Raw genomic sequence first — 19,717 nt, 5'->3', positions numbered from 1 at the left:
CCAGTATTGTGTTCCTGATAGCAAGTGCATAGATTTTGTTAAGATATCATTTTTATATTTTAATTTTTTTTTATTTGTTACTCAGTAGCATGTTTCATGATCACACGAAGGGATATTCCCAGTGATTTTGCTAAGAGCATGAGAGAAAAAACAGAACACAGCAAAGTAGTGGAACTACAACAGAGATGAGGAACAAAAACAATCAGGCAAACTATCAGTACAGTCGATTCCTGATAAGTGAATAATCTGATTGCTTGGTCACAATGCTTTATTCACTTATCAGGAATGATTCACACTACATTTTGATAAACTGTTTTCCTTAGCCTAATACCTAAAAGTCACACTGGGCAAAGGCACACACACTCTGGCAGGCTATTCTTTAATCAGCAAGTCTTGTGACAGTTTGGTAATTTCCCATGGCGATACACATATAGCTAACAAAGAGACATTTTGCTAACACTGCAAGGTGCCTTACATAATTGAAATTAAAAGCATGCATTTAAGCAGGACAAACTGTTCAGCTGCATTGCTTTAAGGAACTCATTTTTTTCCCCCATTGTTGAAATAGAAAAAGGAAAAAAAAAAAAAAAAGAAAGAAAAAAGAAAGAAAAACCTGTATCTTTCAGCCCTGAGTATTAAAAGAAACCCAACTGCAGCATAAGTCTTTTTTTTTTCAGTTGTATTTTTGGAAGAAAAGACCCTTCACAAAGCTCTAGTTTCTTTCCTAAGACCAAGTTTGGAGAAATAAGAAAAAAGAAAACAGAAAACATCCACAGCAACCTAAAAACCCAAGAGACCAATTCTGATTCACCATTCATGCAAGTCAAGACTTACTTAACTGAATCCACTGGTGTCAAAATTATCCAAATTGGGATCATAAACTCTAGAGATGTCAAAGGCCCAGGATATAGTCTGACCACTGGCTTTCCTGCCTGGGCTGTCCACTACAAGCTCCTCTGGCTTTACATTAAACTTGGACCCCTGACCTCTGACAACAGACCCTGCAACAGGACACTTGAGCTTGTCTGGGACTTCAGACTCGTCACTTACTTGCCTTTCATGGAAAAAGAAGAGGACAAAAGCAGGAAAAAAAAAGTTGTAATAAAAATATTTTGATCAGTGACAACCAGGCCAACTCATGAGAAACCCGAAAATGTCAAAACCCTTCCAAATGCAGGAGCCAAAGTCGCTGCTGACACCATACGGAACACTCAGTGCGCCATGGACTTTACTTGAGCGGGGGTCTGTGTGTGTGTTTGTGTGTGTGAGCCAAAGCCAGAGTGCCAGAAAGACCAGGGGAGAGGAGACAAGAGGGAGGAGTGTTGTTTGGGTCTCATAAGAGCACTTTAAAGTGGTCTTCGATTCCTGAGCATCACAGAAAGTGGGACAAAGGAAAGGGACAGGGGCGTATGGCTTGAATTCCAGAGAGCACTCGCCAGTGCTTCTCTCTCCTCCTTGGGTTTGGTTTGGTTAGTTTTGTTTCCCCCCCCCCCTCCCCCCTCCAAATTGTAAGGTTTGTATCTGTGATCAGAGGAGAGAAGAGAGACTTTTTGTAAACCAGAACAACATAGATTTTTTTTTCTCTCGCAGCTTTTATTTCATCGTGATAGACACCAGTTGGGGGAGAGCAGAGAGATTCTTGTGAGCAGGAAAAAAATATAGGAAATGAAAGAATAAAAAAAGCTAAAAGCCAACTGTAAAATATAATGAGAAAAGAAGTGCTATGGTATTTCTTTTGTACCTTTTGAGATTTGTGTAATACTATTAGCCAATGCTGAGAATGATCTGCTTTGTAAGCCCACAGCAAAAATATCACCCTTCTGAACACCAGGGGATATTTTTCCCCCCATCATTTATTTATCTTTTTGTTTTTGGTCTTTTTTTCCTTAACTTGCACTGGCTTTAATAGAAAGTCTTCCTGTGCTCACTTGGATTTCATTTTATTTTGTCATTATTAGCTGTACAACTGCACATAACAAGCTGAATCACCTGGTAGGCTTCCGCAGGCTCTCACAGCCCTAGTTAAGATGTGATTAGTTTGACTAATTGATTAGGAGAGTTTGACTAACACCATATGCCATCAGATTACTGTGCAGTTTGGAAGAAATCCCAAGGCTATATCCTCCTTTTCCTGACTGTTTCATGTGCTTCTGCGAAGTAGTGGCAGAGTATTATTACTATTTTCTTTTAACGACTAGGAAGAATTTATCTCCAGAATCCACATTTCGCACACTGACCGAAATGTCAGAACAAGGAAAAAGAACAACTTTTCAGGTGGCTTCTGTGTGTTTGTGTGCAGAAGCTTTGCAGTTAGAGGGCTAACAAAAGCTACCTTCAATATGACTCTGCAGGAAGCTCATTTAAAATGCTTCCTGCTCAGATGGATTATCCAAGTGATAAGGCATGACTAGGGGGTGGAAGAGAGAAGCAAAATAAAAATCAAAGGAAGCATAACATGTCTAAAATGTACAAATCCTCTTTTGCCCCCCAATCAGATATTCACTTAGGTGGAATCGACTGTATCTTTTGTACACAACCAACAAATAGAGAAAATAAAAAAACAGGCACGTGAAACAGTGAGGTGTGTAGATGCATTACCAACACAGAATGACCACCAACAATACAACACACAAAGTAGAGAGACAAGTATTAGGAAAATGGTTTAATATTGGAGACAGAAGCAAAAAACTGCATCACACAATAACATACGTTACAAAAATAAGTCTGACTGTTTCAACTACACGGTTATGTTCACAATGAGGACAGAAGAATCAGAAAAAACTCTGATCTAAACAGCAAAAAAGCAAACCCCTAACGTTTTAACTAATACATTTATCCACGCAAAGTGACCGAGTACTCCTAATTCTAATTACCTTATTGTGTAACTGCACGATACAGAATAAAAAGTGAAACTTACCGCTTTTGTTAAGACAAAATTCTAAACACTAGATATAAGCAAAGGGAAAAAAAGAAATCAAGCCAAAGTTTTGAATTCTCTAAACAAAACCAACTCTCCTTCTACCGTCCAGAAATCAAACTTGAAAATCAGTCATGATCGAGGGGGCCCACGAGAGTAAGCCACAAAAATTTCCATTTGTTTTTTAATCTCCAGTATAAAAAGTTCCACTGGTACAAAATGCATAAGTACAATCAAGTTGTAGAAATAGGAAAGCCTGCTTTTTTTTTTTTTTTTGCCTTTTTTTGTTCTTTTTTGATTATTTTTTTTTTGGCTCAAATTCCATCAAACAACAAAATCCAAATGCATCAATAAAACAGAAACAATACTCAAATGGTCTTACAGTTTCCACTAGATTGCATTAACTTTGGCTTTTCTCAGACAATACTTAAAAACTAGTTTGTCATTCTAAACAAAATGATAGTATTCTTAATCTACAAACAACAATTCTCACAGCACAAAAAAAACACAAGTACATAGGTTTGTTTTTTTTTCTTTTTCTTTTTTTTGTCTTTTTTTTTTTGTATGACATTATCCAAAAAGGTAATGAAACTACAGGATATTTTTTTTTCCTTTTGTTAATTAGCACTTAAGATAATAAAAACAGAAACAGTAAAATGATTCCAGAGTAGCACAAGCCAAGGAACTGTAACCCCTATGGTGAAAGAAAGATGAACTTGTTACTCCTTTGAGGACTGCCATTTCATTGCAATTAGCTAATTTGAAAAAAAACAACTAGTCTAGTCTTTTGATTAGAATTTTGTAAAGCAATTTCCCTTGTTTTTCTTCCTCTCTTATTAGGCCCTTGCACCCTTGCAGCTTTGTCCTTTCAATATTGAAAGAGATCTGGTAGTTAATTTGCCTCCAAGGAGGTGTATTTTTGGGTTTTTGGTTTTGTACTGGAATTTCTTTTATATTTTATCAAGATGGACATTTTTCTCAGCAATGACCCATCTCAGTTGCCTGGAAGCACAGAAACACTCCACCTTTCCCACTGCTAAGCCAATGTCCCATGTAGTGTAATTCGGGGCAGCCCGATGCCGAGTTACACTGCCTGAGGACCAAAGGCATCACTGCTCTGACTGACTGGTAAACCCACAGGACAACACTAGGGCATCTAAAAAAGCTTTGGAAATTTATACGGTGTGTACAATGAGAAAGAATTAGTGAAACAGTCTAAACAATCCAAATGATGATCTCATATTATATATATATGTACATATATATAATATAACGTACGTGAGATGATACTTTGAATACGCAAAATTGCTGCAAGTAGTACAAAATAGCCCTCAAAGGGTGTAGGAAGGCCCCAGCAGTAGTAAAAATACGTGAGAAAAGTATAGATCATTTATTTATAAGTGCATGTGCTATAAGAAGGAAACTTTTTTGCATCACTAGAGGCTAGTCCTTTCCATCCCAGGGCTCTACATAAAGAAGCATTTAAGTTGGGGATGAGAGACAAGAGTGCACCAGCTGATGTCATTCATATAGGGCTTTGTTTTTAACTTTAGGTGGCTTCAAATATAATTGGATACAAATAGGAAGTGGAAGAAGGTATGGCACTTTATCATCAGTAGCAAGTGCTGCTGCTCACACACATTGGATTGGCAATGAATTGTCTATACAGGTAGTAAAGAACCCAATTTGGTTGTTGGCCGCTACTTGTGCAGTAGAAATGCAATCATCTAATCAGACGTACAAGGCAGTAAAAAGGGCTACCAGCATCTCTTTTCTGGTTCCTTACACAGAGCTTCCTCCAGCAAACACCCACATCAATCACATATATATTCCCATGGACTACTTGTATGAGTAAAGTTACTCCTCTCTATACGAGTGTCTGCAGGAGTAAGCCAACATATTGCCGTTACAAAGAATGCCAGATAACACCAAACATTACAGCGTATGTAAACTTTATCCATAAAAAGTAGTTTAACTGCAGTGCACACTGAATTTTCACCCAGGAAGATCTAGTGCATCTGATTTAAGCAAAAGTTCATTTATTTAAATTACAAAAATATGATTTTATTTTCTTTTTTTCTCCTCAAGGTTTTCAAATGGTGGATTTACCACTCCGGTCTGGGAGTGGCTCACAGAATAGATAATTAAAGAATTGTTTCTTTTTCTTTTCTTTTATTAATACTGAATAGCATATTCCAGCAGCATATTAAAAGCTCTTTTAAGAAAAGACAAAATCCCCAAAATCTAAAAAGGAAAACCACAAGTTAATTACTGTTTTAAATAATTTTAGTTATAGATACAGAAGAAATTTAGACAGCAGTAAAATATTTTTTTGTCCTTCAGATCTGCCCTGTGCATTGTTCTGATTTCAACCATGTATTAAATAAACCACAAAAAACTAAGTATATATATATTTATAGATATAGATATATATATAAAAATAAACAGCAAAATGGTGAATGTATAAAAGGTATTAACACTCAAGACAGCTCTGGGTGGAAAGGGTTAAAAGTTCAAAACTTTCTCACCTTAGAGGTTTCCATACAATATGAAGAAAATACATAGTGAGGTTTGCTTTCACAGCATTGATGTGTGCAGAGTGGTTAAAAAAGTGAAACATGGGCACTTATACAATGTTTTACAAAAAACATCAAAGAGAAATAACAAACAATAACAATTTCAGGCAACAAGACCACAGGATAGCAAGTTAACAAACTTTTTAACCTCTTTTTTTTCTTTAAATATTAGGGATTTATACAAAACACATAATAAAATACCCATGTTATCAAATTACTTCACACGAGAAACACACTGAAGCTCTAGGAAGAAAGTACCTTTGGAATTTGGCACTATAGTTTCACTGTTTTTTTTTATTTTTCCTTTAAAAGAAAAACCGATCACATTTTGCTGAACACAAACACATCTAAATTGTTCACGATAAAAAAATGACATCAATGCGTCACAAGCCAACACAAACTTATTCTGGAATATTTTTTCATTTTTCACATGAAATTCTTTTTTTTTTTAAGCAAACAACTTTTTTCTTTTTTTTTCCTTTTTTTTTTTGAATCTTGTTTTTGTTCTTGTTGTTCAAGTAAACCAATTTTAAACTCGTCTTTTATAAACATAGAACACTTAAGACCATAAGACTCATGATGAAACCACAACTTAATTCACAGAAGCACCAACGTAACACATTTTACAGTAACCTTTCTTCTGTACATTGAAACAGTATAAAATATAGGTAATTTCATGTGCATTAAACCATGGATTGTCTAACTGTGAGTCAGTTCAGCAAAAGGTGACACAAGTAGGTAGCATTTGCCCTAAAACAGGGTAAATATTTTCTTATACTAATCTACAAAAAGTGGTTCTATATATATACTTTAATGAGAAAGTGAGCCACCTAAAATGGCCTTATCAAAAAACTTTACACTGCCTGAAAAATGTAAAAACTATTACAGACCTCTAGAGACTTAAAATCAGACAGTTTTATTTCTCAAACTGTTTTGGAAGTAGTCTGTTAGAAACCAACATTCTGTGCCTCTGGACACATATTGCTATTGTCACCAGTGACCAGGCAGAATGCCAATCCCTGTATAATACTTTCAAGTCTGTTTTTTTTTTTTATTTTTATTTTTTACTAAATGAAAAAGAAAAAAAGAAAAACAAGAACAGAAGAAAAAACCCAAAAGAAAACAAAAACCCAAAGGAAAAAACCCAAAGGAAAAAAAGAGAAACCAAAAAAAAAAATTTAAAAGGAAAGAAAGAAAGAAAAAACATTTTGCCACAGGTTGTTTTTAAATCCTATCATTAATTTATCTAATAATAAATTTCAGTCTTGCATGAATGCAGCAATGTTTTTTCACATTGACTTCCCAGAATTCATAGCTAGATGAGGTCACATGCAAATTTCAAAGGTCAAACTAGATCAAAGGTCAGTAGGAGAACCAAATATGATGTGAGGTCAGAAAGACATCAGAAACAATGACGGGACGATGAAACTGGTTTTTGAGACGCCACAGGGACATGCTAGGCAAACGATGGGCTAACGGGCATGGAGATGTCTAGGGAAAAAACAAGGAAGAGGAAAAAAAGTTACACAGAATCTATGCAGCACAAACAAAATCACTTTTATGGGTGCAGGAGAAAACTAATGCAAATCTTTTTTATCAGTAGAGTCTACGAGCCGTTCACATAATTTGCATTAACTTACAATACTCGTCAACAAGAGCACAATGGAACCCCAAAGGAATCCATCTGAAAGGACTCAGAGAGAATGGATTCCTCTTTGGGGAGAAAAGAGAGGAAAGAACCAGTTTCTACAAATGTAACAGAAAGGTACGGGGAGAAGGGGGAGAAAGGTCAGACAACCAAACTTTAAACTAGGTAATGGAAACTACGAACAAAATAACCAGACAAATACAAACAAGAGGATAAAAGTATGAACTGTAAAGGGGGTAGGGTTCAACAGTGAAAAAGCGCCCATTCTTGGCACAATTACTCTAGAGACTACTTCAAAGGATCTAGCTAGCATAGAGAGCTGCTCTTTAGTTATCCAATAAGTTAACAATAGGCAATAAATAAATTCCATTATTTCTGAGGCAGTAAAAATTTTGTATAAAAATAGAAATGCTTTTTACAAATAAAATTTACAGGCCTGTGGCTTTTTTTTATTATTATTATTAAATTTATCTCTCAAGAAACATCAAGTATTGTCACTCATTTTATTTTATTTTTTTTTTATTTTAAACCCTGTAGCTTTAGAAACAGATCTCTAAATCTTTTTTACATTAATCCTTTCCAAAGAAAAACCCAACTTAAAAAAAAGTGAAATATAAAGACGACCAGTGTAAAATCAGACTAATATAGAACAATACGTTGATTTGAACCCAAAGAAAAAGAAATAATCAAATCTTCTCAAAAACCAAGTTGATGTAGTGGAAAGACTTGTTTCAATTTTTGCTGCAAAGTAAGTGCTTCAACTGGCATGAGGCCATTTCGTTTAACCTATAAACTGCTGGTGCCACCCTGGCAAAATACGATCCATCCATAGAAAACAACTTTTATTGTGTGCTAATGGCACCAGGGTTCACAGAGTTAAATTGCACATTTTGTGTGTGTGTGTGTGTGTGCTGCTTTGAATTTCAAGACGTTTATTTTTTCTTTTGAAAAGGAGATAAATTATGCTGCAAAACAAAATACACTAACACAACTCAGTAAGTACTTGGCTAGGAAATGGGAGCCAAGTGTAATAAGGACAAGTGGGGAAATGGAAGCGGTAACTGTAAAAATAACTGTCTCTTGGTGAAGGTTGGCTCTATGTTCTTTCTTAATCCCCTGCAGAGGACAGGTTTGCTCATGGGACTTACCCTAAGAAAGCTAAAATAAGAGCAGTAAGCATCTGGGGTTAAGATCAGTAAGGTTTGCTGTCATTTTTGGAGCGTTTCAGCTGAACCTTCAAGCGTTTCATGCCAATCTGAAAGCCGTTCATAGCCTGGATAGCAGCTTGTGCAGAGACTGGATTGTCATAGCTAACAAAACCTACGAGACACAGAACGGAGGCAGGAGAGAAAGTGAACTATAGGTTAGAACCAATGTCAGAAGGCGTTTTGTTAGGATTTTATTATTACTATTTACTCGACACATTTACCTCATTTTCAATTAGTGATCTGATTATATTTCATATCCCATTTCCTCTCCCGTTTTCTTTTCCTTCCCCTTTACCTTCATAAAATTTCTTTACGAGCTGGGATGCAGTTGGCCAGTTTTGGCGCAATGCAGTTTCCAATCTGTTGTTTATCTAGCTACCTTAGAGACTGAGGATATTACTGTGACACTTTTCAACTTAATATCTACATACCTCTCAGTCTATTAGGAAGTACTATTAGGCCAGTCTGTAGATGTGAAGCTGAAACAAAAAGCCTGGTTAGAAACAAAACCCAAACCGCCTATAGACATTTGCACACCCTAATGTAAGTTCGTGTTCAGTGGTCCTGTGCACTGTGGAACACTCATCTCCTTGGGCTTAGCTTAGGATAGTTGCAGTATTAGTATTTTGTATTTTTACAGCTCCTTCCAGTTCAAGATCTCAAGGTACATTAAAGGTTAATTAATTCAGCCTCTTAGTCCCCAAAAAGGTATGCAAGCATCAAAATTAAGCAGCATTGTAAAGACAGTGGCAGGGCTTGAATAAAACTCCAGATCTTCTGCTCCTCAGTTGTGAGCACTAACTAGGGGGATAATGCTTGCTTGGGTAATTCAGAATGGCTGCCCTGGCTCAGCTGTCTTTCCCCCTGGAGCCTAAAAATGCTCAGCTCATAATGGACTCAAATCTCCCAGATTCTGGAAGCTCAAAACTCGTTTTCATATCTGGGCCTCCCACTTGTAATTGCAAAGCTCGCCTAACTGCTGCTCTGCCTCAGCTCTGGCTAATTACTACAGTACTCATCCTGCCCCTGTGCAGCTGCCTTGAAATGCTCCCTTTTCTTTCCACTTGAATTTCCTTCAACACACATCCCTTCACTCTCTTAAAGCATGGATTTCCCCCACATTGTTTTCACTCCTAACACGCAGGCTTCTCGGTGCCTCTCTTCTACCACCTTTCTTCACTTGGGGTTAGTGCCTACGTACTTTTCTGATTCATAACTTCTTTTTACCATCATTTTAACATCTTCTTTCATGGCTTTGGCTTACCTTGCACTGATGCCCTCTTCCAGCTTCAATGTCAGAGTAATACACTTTCCCCATTGTAAAGAAAACCCACCTCTTACAAGTCATCTGGTCCTTGTCTGGTTGCACTTCTTATTAGACCATCCCTATGGTTTCACCTTAAATCAACTTTACCAAAGTATTTAACTTAAGATGCTTCTCTGACAATTCAGGTTAGCTTCTGTTCCTTCCACTCAAAAACACCTTTTGCTTAAATTTCTGCAGACCTTCTGGCCAAAGCCAATACGCTCTATCCATGTTGCTCTGTGGTTTGTTACCTCCTCAGGGGATAATAAATGTTCCTCCATACCCTCCTTGGTTTTAGTAACTTGTCACTTCCTCACTTTCTCCACTAGATCATTTCCTCCATTATAGTTTCATCACTCTCTTCCTTTCTTCCTTTCCCCTATTTTCTTCTAGGAGGTCTCATCTGTTCACATGACTCCAATCACTGTCTTAGCACTGCCCTCCTGTGTCTACTCCTATCAGCTCACAGATCTCACTTAGCCTTGATCTCTAGGATTGCCTCAGAGATATAAAAGAGATCAACCACGAGCTGGGAGGCAGCTGTAGCACCTTCCAGGCAGGTGCTCCACAACTGAGATGTTGCTAGTCTTACCTACCTTGACAATTCATCATTTTCCTTTCCTCACCTTTACTTTGTTCTCTCAAGTGCATTCAGAACAGCATTGTGCTATGAACTTCTCATGACCTTAATCCTTTTTCTTCTTAGCTAGTCCTATGCACCTGGAAGTTAAGCAACTGATTTAAACTAGTCACTTAGATGGTATCTATGAATGGCGAATGAAGAGAAGCAAGCACACCCAGAGGTAGGTTTTCCACCCACCATTCATGTCACCGGTGTAGACACCTCCACTGATGACAGAAGAATGATTAGCTCAGGCTATGCTTACCTTCAGTGGGAGATGTGACAAGTCACCTCACTCTATGTCTCTTTATTATCTTCCTTGACTCAGCCACAAACCCAAACATACAACCTCTGTGCTGTATCAGTGATATCACCCTTTATCATTCAGTTGTTATTCTGATTCCCAATTTGTCTCTTCACACAGAATGCTATACCTACATTAGCCCGTTACAATTTCATCTTCTCCATTATCAAGAACCTTCATTTATAAAGCTTACAGTGGAATCTGGCATTCTCTCCCTTTATTTATTTTTTTCTGATTGTACCCATTCATCATTTTTTTGTCTGCATTTTAAACAGCAGGTTACATGAGGACGGGATGATGTTTCTTATCAATTTTCAAAGTCCCTGTCATGGCAATTCTGTTTTAAATCTCGAGGTATCCCTATAATCAGGAGAAATATTTTTAATCATTCAAGTAGCAATTTTGCTATCAGGAAGACTGCATTTATGGACTGATGTCACTGGATTTCCCCTCCCCTGCCTTACTTTTATTCTCTCATTTCTGTTATTCAAAGGTTTATGAAAGGCGAGAGATAAGCTCAAAGAGTGAAACCCTTTGCTGAATCAACATGGGGCTCATGAGAACTCATGGAAGAGCACTTTCAGGCATAAATATCATCCTCAGCACCATTTAATCTTTTGAGCATTCACTTGAGGTGGACAACAAAACAAATAATGCCAAAGTCCATTTTCTGCAAGGAAAAGTAATTTTTCGTTTTGAAAAGCAGTGTTACGTAGAAGTTCATCACTGTATAACACTACAGTGACTACTCAGAATGCACCTTCCCTTCCCACTTCTGCCAGTGGAAACCCTTGGACAATCTTTTCACCTTTCTGGTCTTCAACCTGTTCTCAGCTGTAATTTGATGGAACACTTGGGCGGGAGTTGGAAACTCCAGAGCAGAAAGCACTAAGCATGTGCAAAACATTCTTACTATTATTGTTACCATTATTACTATTATTATTATTGTTATCATCATTATTATTGTTATTCCAACAAGGAAAAAAACCACCAGAACAACCAACAAAAAAACCCCAAACTGTATCAAGAGCAATGACCATTAATGATACAGGAGAGAAATGGATTCTTTGGATGCACTCTTGTCCTTGTTTTTTGGTGGGAAGATAGAGATAAAATAAAGGTTTTAAAAACACAAATATGGGACCAAACCAACAAATAGATAATTGCTGCTAATTAAGCTGAGGAGGTGCACACAGAGTACGCTAGTATGTTAAACTAGCAGGGTCAATTCTGGCTTTGCTTGCAATTAGCAGCATCACGGAGTAGTCACCTATCGAATCAGAAAATCTCAACCTCCTCTGCCACTGCAGTAGTCTTTGTATTTAAAGCAGGACTCTCTCACTGGTGGCAGAATATCTGGGAAGGAAGAAGGAGAATTTAAAATGTTAGTGAAGGCTGACTAATGTGAAAAAAGGCAGAGGACTCCCCCATTCATTGGGTGTTGACCCCTCAAATGAGATAAGCTTTGTGCATCATTCTAAATTAGGCAATTGTGTCCCATAAATCCAAATGTGTAAGCAGGGAATCAAAGAGTAAAAGGAAACCAACAAAATGCAAATGTGGAAGTGAGCTGATGAATTAAGCCACCTGCCCAAACTAATCTACATTCTTTCAGCAGTCACCATAATTGATGCATTTCGATTAACGTACCTTGATTTGACATTTCATCATGATTCCTGCAGACCTCAACAACGATTTCGTAACCCCAATGTACTAACAGATCTGGCTCCAGATCAATAGGGAGTCCATTTCAATTCCACTTTTCAAATTTGCTACAGCCTCAGGGACTGCTTTAACCCACTGCAGAAACACGCTGGACTATATTAGTCTAGATATGAACAATTTTTTGTAAAGCTTAAAGAGATGAATGCTTCAAAAATGAACTGAAAAACTAAGGAAAAATGCAGAAAGAATGTTACAACCATTCTCTGAACCAAGTTAACTTTCCTAGTGTACTCAGGGTTTGTCTTTGGGTGAAAACCACTCAGATTGTGGCAAGGCTTGAATGTCAGCTCAAATAGGTATTTCTGAGTAACCTGATGAATTCTCCCTGTGTTTTGGCAGTGGCTATTTGGACAAAATCAAACCCTTTCAAGATGGGTTAAAGTCCAGTAGCTGTGAGGCCCCTGAATGGCCCTGATAGAGACAAGACCTTAGACAGACACATTTTAACAAAACCTATATTTAAAAAAGCTAAGAAACATGTATTACGTGTGGTTCATGGGGACAATGTCAATGGGGACACTTCGGAATTAAGGGATGGTGCTGAGCTAAGTGCAGCGCTGTTAGTACAAAAGAGTTTTGGAAACTAGGGGTTACTTCTTTGTCATGTACAGTTGCATTCCCTTACCCTGGGAAAGTACTGTCACTTTTACAGAAGCTCCAGTATTTTAGGTCAAACCTTATAAAACTTATCTTTAAGAGATTCTTTTCCCTTCCCAGACCCTCTTCATGTCTTGTATAAGACCACAATTATTAGACCAATGCTCTAACAGATTGCCACTCACTTACATACTGTACTCCACTCATCAAAGCACTGAACTGGTGCACCTAGGCTATTCAGAAGACACCAGCCCACTTAATCAACCCCAGAACCTGTTACACAACAACATATCACCTTCCCTTTTCTGGCAGCTCAAAGTGTTCTCTGGCAAACCTGACACTGATATCGTGAGGCTCCCCTAATCCCTGCCCTTAAGGTAAGGGGAGATACTACCTTCCGTAATACACCAGAGCCCACCTGCAACAGCTGGAGCTGCGTACCTAGACATCAACTGTCTACAATGCATTCTGAACGGCACGTACACACCATTCAACCACTAATTGCAAAATCTTGTACTTAATTCACAAGAAAGAAATTCCTGTAATGTAGAAGTAATGGGTTAAACATAGAGCATTTTTAAGCGGCTCAGCTATACAATAGAGAATAATTAGGTATCCGTAATAAGGCAGTTTAATAGTATACTAAATGACATTCCCCCACATAGGGCGCAATTAGTTTCATGTACTTGACACATTCATGCGAGATGTCAGACTGGAAGATTATTATTGTTTTTTCATATCCAATTTTTAGTTAGGAGTAGTTTGTCTGTGCATCTCCCCGCTCATTTGAGGATTAACAGTCCATTATTTTTGGAATGACTCTCCAGTATGACATTTCTCACATTGCTGTTAATTTTCTTTCCTGGCCCTTTTTCAGTACAGTGCCTGTGGTTTTTACAATTTGATTTATTAAATTTGACATACCAAAGCACTTGCTCAGATTGGTCTGTTTGTCAATGAAGACTTTAGCAGAGATAACGTTTCCAAAAGGCATGAACATCTGCAGAATGTCCTGGTCTCCAAACTCCTGGGGGAGGTGGTAAATAAAGAGGTTTGCCCCTTCTGGACCTTTAGGGGAAAAAAAAAGAAACCAAAAAAAGAAAATGTGAAAACAGCCACTAGAAGGGCTATATTTAATCTGTTTTTCCATAATACTTACTGAAGGTGATGGTCAGAAAGCATTTCACTTTCCAACTCTGAAGGAACAAAAGCAAATGGATCATCAAAGGAACAGAGCTGAAACGCAGCTCTTTAGAGCAACCTGTCTTGAAAAGTGTTTACTTGATAGCTCCAGTACAGAAGAAGTTAAGTTGCAGCCTCTTTTTTTTTTTCAATTGATACAAGTGTCTTTCAGTATAATTAGGGTTAGGAACACAGGTACACAATGTATTACTCTCTCACAGTACCCCAAGAACTGCACGAGTCCTCTGCTGCCTCAAACACCTGTATGAGTTTGTCAGTTTAATTCTAGATGTGGAAACTTATGGAAATGAAATGAGATGAGGAGATTTGAGTATCACAGATTAAAACTGAAAGGGAAGGAAACTGGTGGAGATGGGAATAAAAATGATAAGGCAAAGCAAGCCTTGTGACTTGGAAATCAGTGATGTCAGAAAGATACTCAGAATTAAATTTGTACTGACTCGTTGCAAAATAACAGGCTTTTCTTTTCTTTTTTAATACAACTTCTCCATAGGAAGCTGTCTCCTGGAATAAACTTTGTGAAGTAAGTCCTTTGAAAAAGTAGTTGTGTTGAAATCAAAATGGCTTTAGACAAAGCTGAATTTGCAAAGAAAGATGCAAACTCAAAGGTTCTTTGGGTATTTCTTTCAGCTAAAATTTGGGATATGCGTTATTAGTGCTGTTTGTTTAAACACTCATCCTAGCACTAATAGCTTATCTTTTTTCCCAGTTCAATTTCTGCGTTACAGTAACATATAGGAAAGGAGCAATGGCTGGCTGGAAGAACAGGATGTAAGATGGAGCCAGACGTGGCCTTCCCATGCGCACACCAGGAGCATACATGGTACACAAAGGGAACAAACATTTCTGGTATCTAGAGTAGCCTGTTCAAGAATTCCCTTGCTTAATGGAACCTAAGCGTGTCCAAGATGTGATGGCCTTGGTTTTGTGGAGTGGAAGAGGAAGGCACGCATGAGATTTATGGACTAAGTTCCAGAACAGTCACAAAGCTTCACCTCTCCCACACAGATGAACCAAGCTGGCTGCTCTCTCTCAGCCTGAAGGAAAAGATTGCAATGTTTGCCCCAGAGAAGGCAATTAGGGGGAGAAAGGAAGTTTTTTAAAGAGAAAATCTTTTTGGGGAGGTGTGAAAAAATAAGAGGAAAAAATAATTGTACTTATTTCTTCTTTCCACAAGTAAACCATCTTTTCCAGAAAATATTCTTAAAATACTAATAAAAAACTTTTTAGACAGTATTTTAGAATATATGCACGTGGCAGTTCACTGTGCTTCAGCATTTAATATACATACAGCATTTTTCTCTAGTACTTGTTTATCATCAACCACTCCAGACTCTCATCATTCCATCAGAAATCATGTTAAGAGACAAAACACAGTTGTCAGTATTCAATGATGGAATTTACTCACTTTAACTTAACCCCTTGCTAACAGACACAAGATACATATATATATAAAAACCAGACATAAGACATATATAACAAAAAGGACTGCATTTCAAAAGGGACACTGCCAAATCACAGTTATAAAAAGTAAGCCTACACTTGATATGAACATTTATAAACAGAAAAAAGATTGGAAAAAATCAAACTGTCCTCCACTAACCCTAACTATTCTATAATTCTATGATTCTATGTATCTTATAATGACACCAAACAAACAATTGAATTCCAGTGTCAGTCTCAACAAAGTGATTTGAAAGACAAATGCAGAGAACAAAAAAATTAGGAAAAAAGTTAATAAAAAACCAAATCCTTTCATTTTAAATAATACAGGCTGCTTGTAGTAAATGAAGTGAAGAATTCAGAGAAAATACACATTTTAACTTCAGTGGCCCTAAACAATAGCCAGCTGTGGGAATGCCAAATTTGTCTTCCTAGGAAACACATCCCATAACAGGACAGGATACTATTTTAAAAGAGAATGAAAAAAAATCTCTTGAGGATACTATACTAGGTTTCTTTCCAAAGCTTAGCCCTGGCAAAAACAGCAGTGACAACACAGATACAATATTAGAAAGCTGTCCTTCCAGAATTAGCTGGAAATAAGGATGAGAGAAAGCAATGAAATCAAACTAACCCCCCAAATGCCTGGGAAGTGTGCAGGGGAACAGAAGAGGGGAAAAGGGTAACCTCATTTTCCTAAACATCTTGTAATTAGTATTCATTTATTCTTAGCAGTAATTTCCTGAGCTTTATTTGCTGTTTGGCTCGGGGAGAAGGGGCAATCATTCACTTCCCCACAAGACCCGCAATTAAGCAAAGAACCACTCAAAGTGAAAATGGATCTCGTCATTAACTCAAAACCTTAAACCTAATCAGATTAACTCCATTATCACAGAATATGGAAACCATAAGTGAGAATGGCACCCATAAAGGGATGATTTCTGGTAGCAGTGCACTTTTATGCAGTAGTTGGTAAATGCTTTTATAGAAGAAAGAACAGGCAGTGAAGTATAACTTGAAGGACAGATGGTAAAAATATTAATTCTATTAGACATTAGATAACGTAACAAGCCTAAACAGCAGAAAACTGAAATAAAACCCAAAGATTAAGCTACTCGACGTCATTTGTTAAGCTTCCATGAAGAAACGAGCCTACGACACCGCTCTCTCTTGGCCGTTAAGTAGCTTGCTCTGCCATCAGTGGGTGCTTACCTTCCTTCTGGCTGCCCGCAGCACTTTGCTGCTGCAACAAGCTCTGGCTGTACAAGGTGGGCAGCGCGGCGGCCGCGTACTGCTGGATTCCTGAGTAGGCTTGGGTGAGCGCGTCCATCGTGCCGGCCGTACCGTTCGTCAAGCCTGTTGCGCCGAGTCCTCCGTTCAGGGCCGCCATACCTGAGAGCATTTGAGCAACTTTACAAAAAACCCAACAATAGAGAAAAGAAATTGCACTTGTTCATTAGTGCTTTCCGAAAGTCGTTGGTATTATATGACACTGACAACGACAGCAGTGCATGCAGCTCCGCACGTCACCAAATGGGACTGAAAACAAGGAAAAACACGACTTTGGCGCCAGGATCACTTTTAGCACAAGGGTTGCACAGTCAAATGGACTCACATGCAGCCTGCTACTGGCAAGTACTACAGCCCGGTGCTCCTGAAAGCCTCTCCCCTCCTCGATATCTCTGGAGGGTCTCTGGAGTTGGGAGAGTGGGACCTCTTTGACCTGTATCCTTGCAAGATGGCCAGTGGGAAAAAGCACTCTGCAAGGAAACCCACTCTTTCGGACCAAGGTCCTTAGCAATGGGCCATGACCACACTGTATTAGAAGGGTTGTGCTTAAACAGAGTTGGCAGAGAACCCCGATAAACACCACTTTGAAATAACCCTCTGTACACTTCATCCCTTAGGTCTGTGACAGGAAGATGGACTGCAATGCTCTGTGCTTCCACCTTCCCTTTCAGTTGCTTCAGTTACTCCAGAAGAGATGAACATCTAGCACATCTAGAGTGACTGAAGTGCTTCATCCAGATCAGGTATCTTTTGTGATGAAACAAGCATTTGGTTCTAGCAATGCCTTCTCACTGGAAGCAGAATCCCCTCGCTTTTTTTCTTTAACGCAATTCTACGTCATGATAAATAACAGATGAAGTTAATGGGGATAACTGCCAAGGAGGAAATTATATTGCTAGCTGTGAGGAAAATGGCATCTTTCATCCATGAAAACAGTGTGGTCTGCAAAAGAAGTTTTACTACTCTGACTTGATGTTGGACAAACTTCTGGGCTACACCACCTCTCCATTTCTTCTATGCCTCATCATGGCTCCTAAATGAGCCACACTGAACTTAACAGTGCTAGCACTTATTTTTTTTTTTTTTTTTTCAGAAATTCTAGAAAAAGTGAAATTCCTGTTAGAGCTGCAGTCTCTTTGCAGTTGAAGGGGTGGCAGATTTCAGAGCCTGGCTCATCACCCACAACTCCAATTTGGGTGAACTGGAGCAGGAAGCGCCAGCCAGGACTGAGAGTCAGGCCATGTTTTCTGCACAGCTAGCTGTGCTGTACTCCCCAGTTTTTAGGTGAACACACCATAAACACAAGGGCTTAATCAGGCCCCTTGAAGTAGAGTAGATCAGTCACTGGAAAACTGGGGCACCCAGAACCACCAGCAACCATTGACCGTGCAGTGTTTCAGTCAGCAAAATGATGGATGGACGTGACTGGTGGAGCCATATTAAGACCCAACAGCTAGAAACATTGAAGAGAGGCCTTAATTTCAAAGCAAATAAGGGGTGATATGTAAATTGGAGAAAAGTGAGAAAATTAAGCAGAGGACACTTTATAGTGAATTAACAATGAAATCTATTAGACTGGCAAACAATCTTCAAGGAAACCTTATCACATGAGTAATTTAGAGATAGAAAGAGTACTGCAGGGAATTATCCTGCATTGACAGAGGATGATAAAGGTGCTGACCTACTAGTTTTCTTACATCTGTTATATAGATTCGAAAAGCGTGTTCCTATGAGTCTTCGATAATCAGGACAATTGCTCAAGTGGCACCTTTCTGGCTCTACCAGAATCTGTGCCAATTAAGAGAACTGTACTGCATAAATTATACCTTTTGATAACACTATAATTTGTCTGACTAAACGCTTGACAGAGATGTGATATCCCTAGCTTTTCCTTAATAAAATGTCTCGCCCTTTGAAGATTTCTCTTTCCCCTCCACTCCACTTCAGAGCATTGCTGTACCCTGATAGGAGGTACTGGCGGCCACTGCTTTGAACAAAAACCTGTCAGAGCATGAGAGAGCCATATATTTGTAGTATAATGGTTCCAGTTATAAAACAAAAACTTGCAAACCAAGATAGCTTGTGAAGTATTTTATATCTAAACGACAGGACATTTGGAAAATGAAGATTAATAAAAACAACAACAACAATAATAATAGTAATAACAATACTACTACTGCTACTCCACAAAAAATGATGATTTTTTTATCCTGAGCCTGACCTTAACCTGCTCTGGTGTTTTTGTACTTAGGTTTGTGTCATTGCTTGCATGGGTGTACACACAGTGCTGGTTAAAGCCTCCAGATAAAGCTGCTTGTATCTGTCCTTCTATTATAGTGTTGAAACAACTTGATAATAGAGGAAGCATTAGGGTAACATGTTATCTTTTGTGAGTCATCAGCCTATTATATAAACATGCTTTGTGTTGCAGTGGGCAGCATCCTCCCCCTTCTTTCACCCAGAATCAATAGCCCCTTCCCACCAAATGAATTCAGATTAGCAAAGAGCCAGACAGCCCCAGCTCACTGCTTCTGGGAAGGGCTCAGCTATTGCTGCTGCAGTGCCCGTGCCTAAATACACTTGCCTCTTGAGCAAAACAGATCTGCAGAAAGCTCTCCATGTGTTTCCTATTCTGCCTTTTTACATTTGCATGAAATCTGCAAGGTCCAGCTGCAGTTACAAATCTCTGCCATCTCTTTATTATCTCTACCAATGCACCTCAGTCTGATACTGAACTCTGGTTCCTTTCTCACTTCTGTGAAATGACCTTTTGGTGTCTCTCATCTACAGCCTTCTACTTTTTTTGAGTTCTTGCACATAATACAGAAGTGACATTGCCTGGCAAGTCCAAAGGGCTCTCAAAGCGCTTTCCAAGCAC

The 19,717-nt window shown here is 38.4% G+C and overlaps 1 protein-coding gene across 14 annotated transcripts in view; it reads right to left on the bottom strand.

The window, feature by feature from the left end:
- Positions 1–1,490: 1,490 nt before the first annotated feature.
- The window catches only part of CELF2 (CUGBP Elav-like family member 2), a 563,629-nt gene continuing 545,402 nt past the window's right edge, over positions 1,491–19,717 (bottom strand). For 9 of the 14 annotated variants that reach the window (XM_061468608.1, XM_061468599.1, XM_061468594.1 and 6 more), the window contains 3 exons: positions 16,762–16,959; positions 13,828–13,971; positions 1,491–8,461 (listed from right to left, as the gene is read on the bottom strand). In XM_061468608.1, coding sequence (XP_061324592.1) covers positions 8,334–8,461; positions 13,828–13,971; positions 16,762–16,959 — 470 coding nt within the window. In that variant the 3' untranslated portion in view covers positions 1,491–8,333. The remainder of the gene's footprint in view (positions 8,462–13,827; positions 13,972–16,761; positions 16,960–19,717) is intronic. The other 5 variants (XM_061468597.1, XM_061468600.1, XM_061468603.1 and 2 more) reach the window with 2 other exon arrangements.

The sequence above is a fragment of the Pezoporus flaviventris genome, unplaced genomic scaffold (genome assembly GCF_033815535.1).
Source record: "Pezoporus flaviventris isolate CSIRO_AGI_PZ_B2104156 unplaced genomic scaffold, CSIRO_AGI_Pfla_v1 ptg000049l, whole genome shotgun sequence".
Taxonomy (NCBI): domain Eukaryota; kingdom Metazoa; phylum Chordata; class Aves; order Psittaciformes; family Psittacidae; genus Pezoporus; species Pezoporus flaviventris.
Note: the sequence above shows the minus strand (reverse complement) of the source record. Positions and strands in the feature narration are given on the sequence as shown.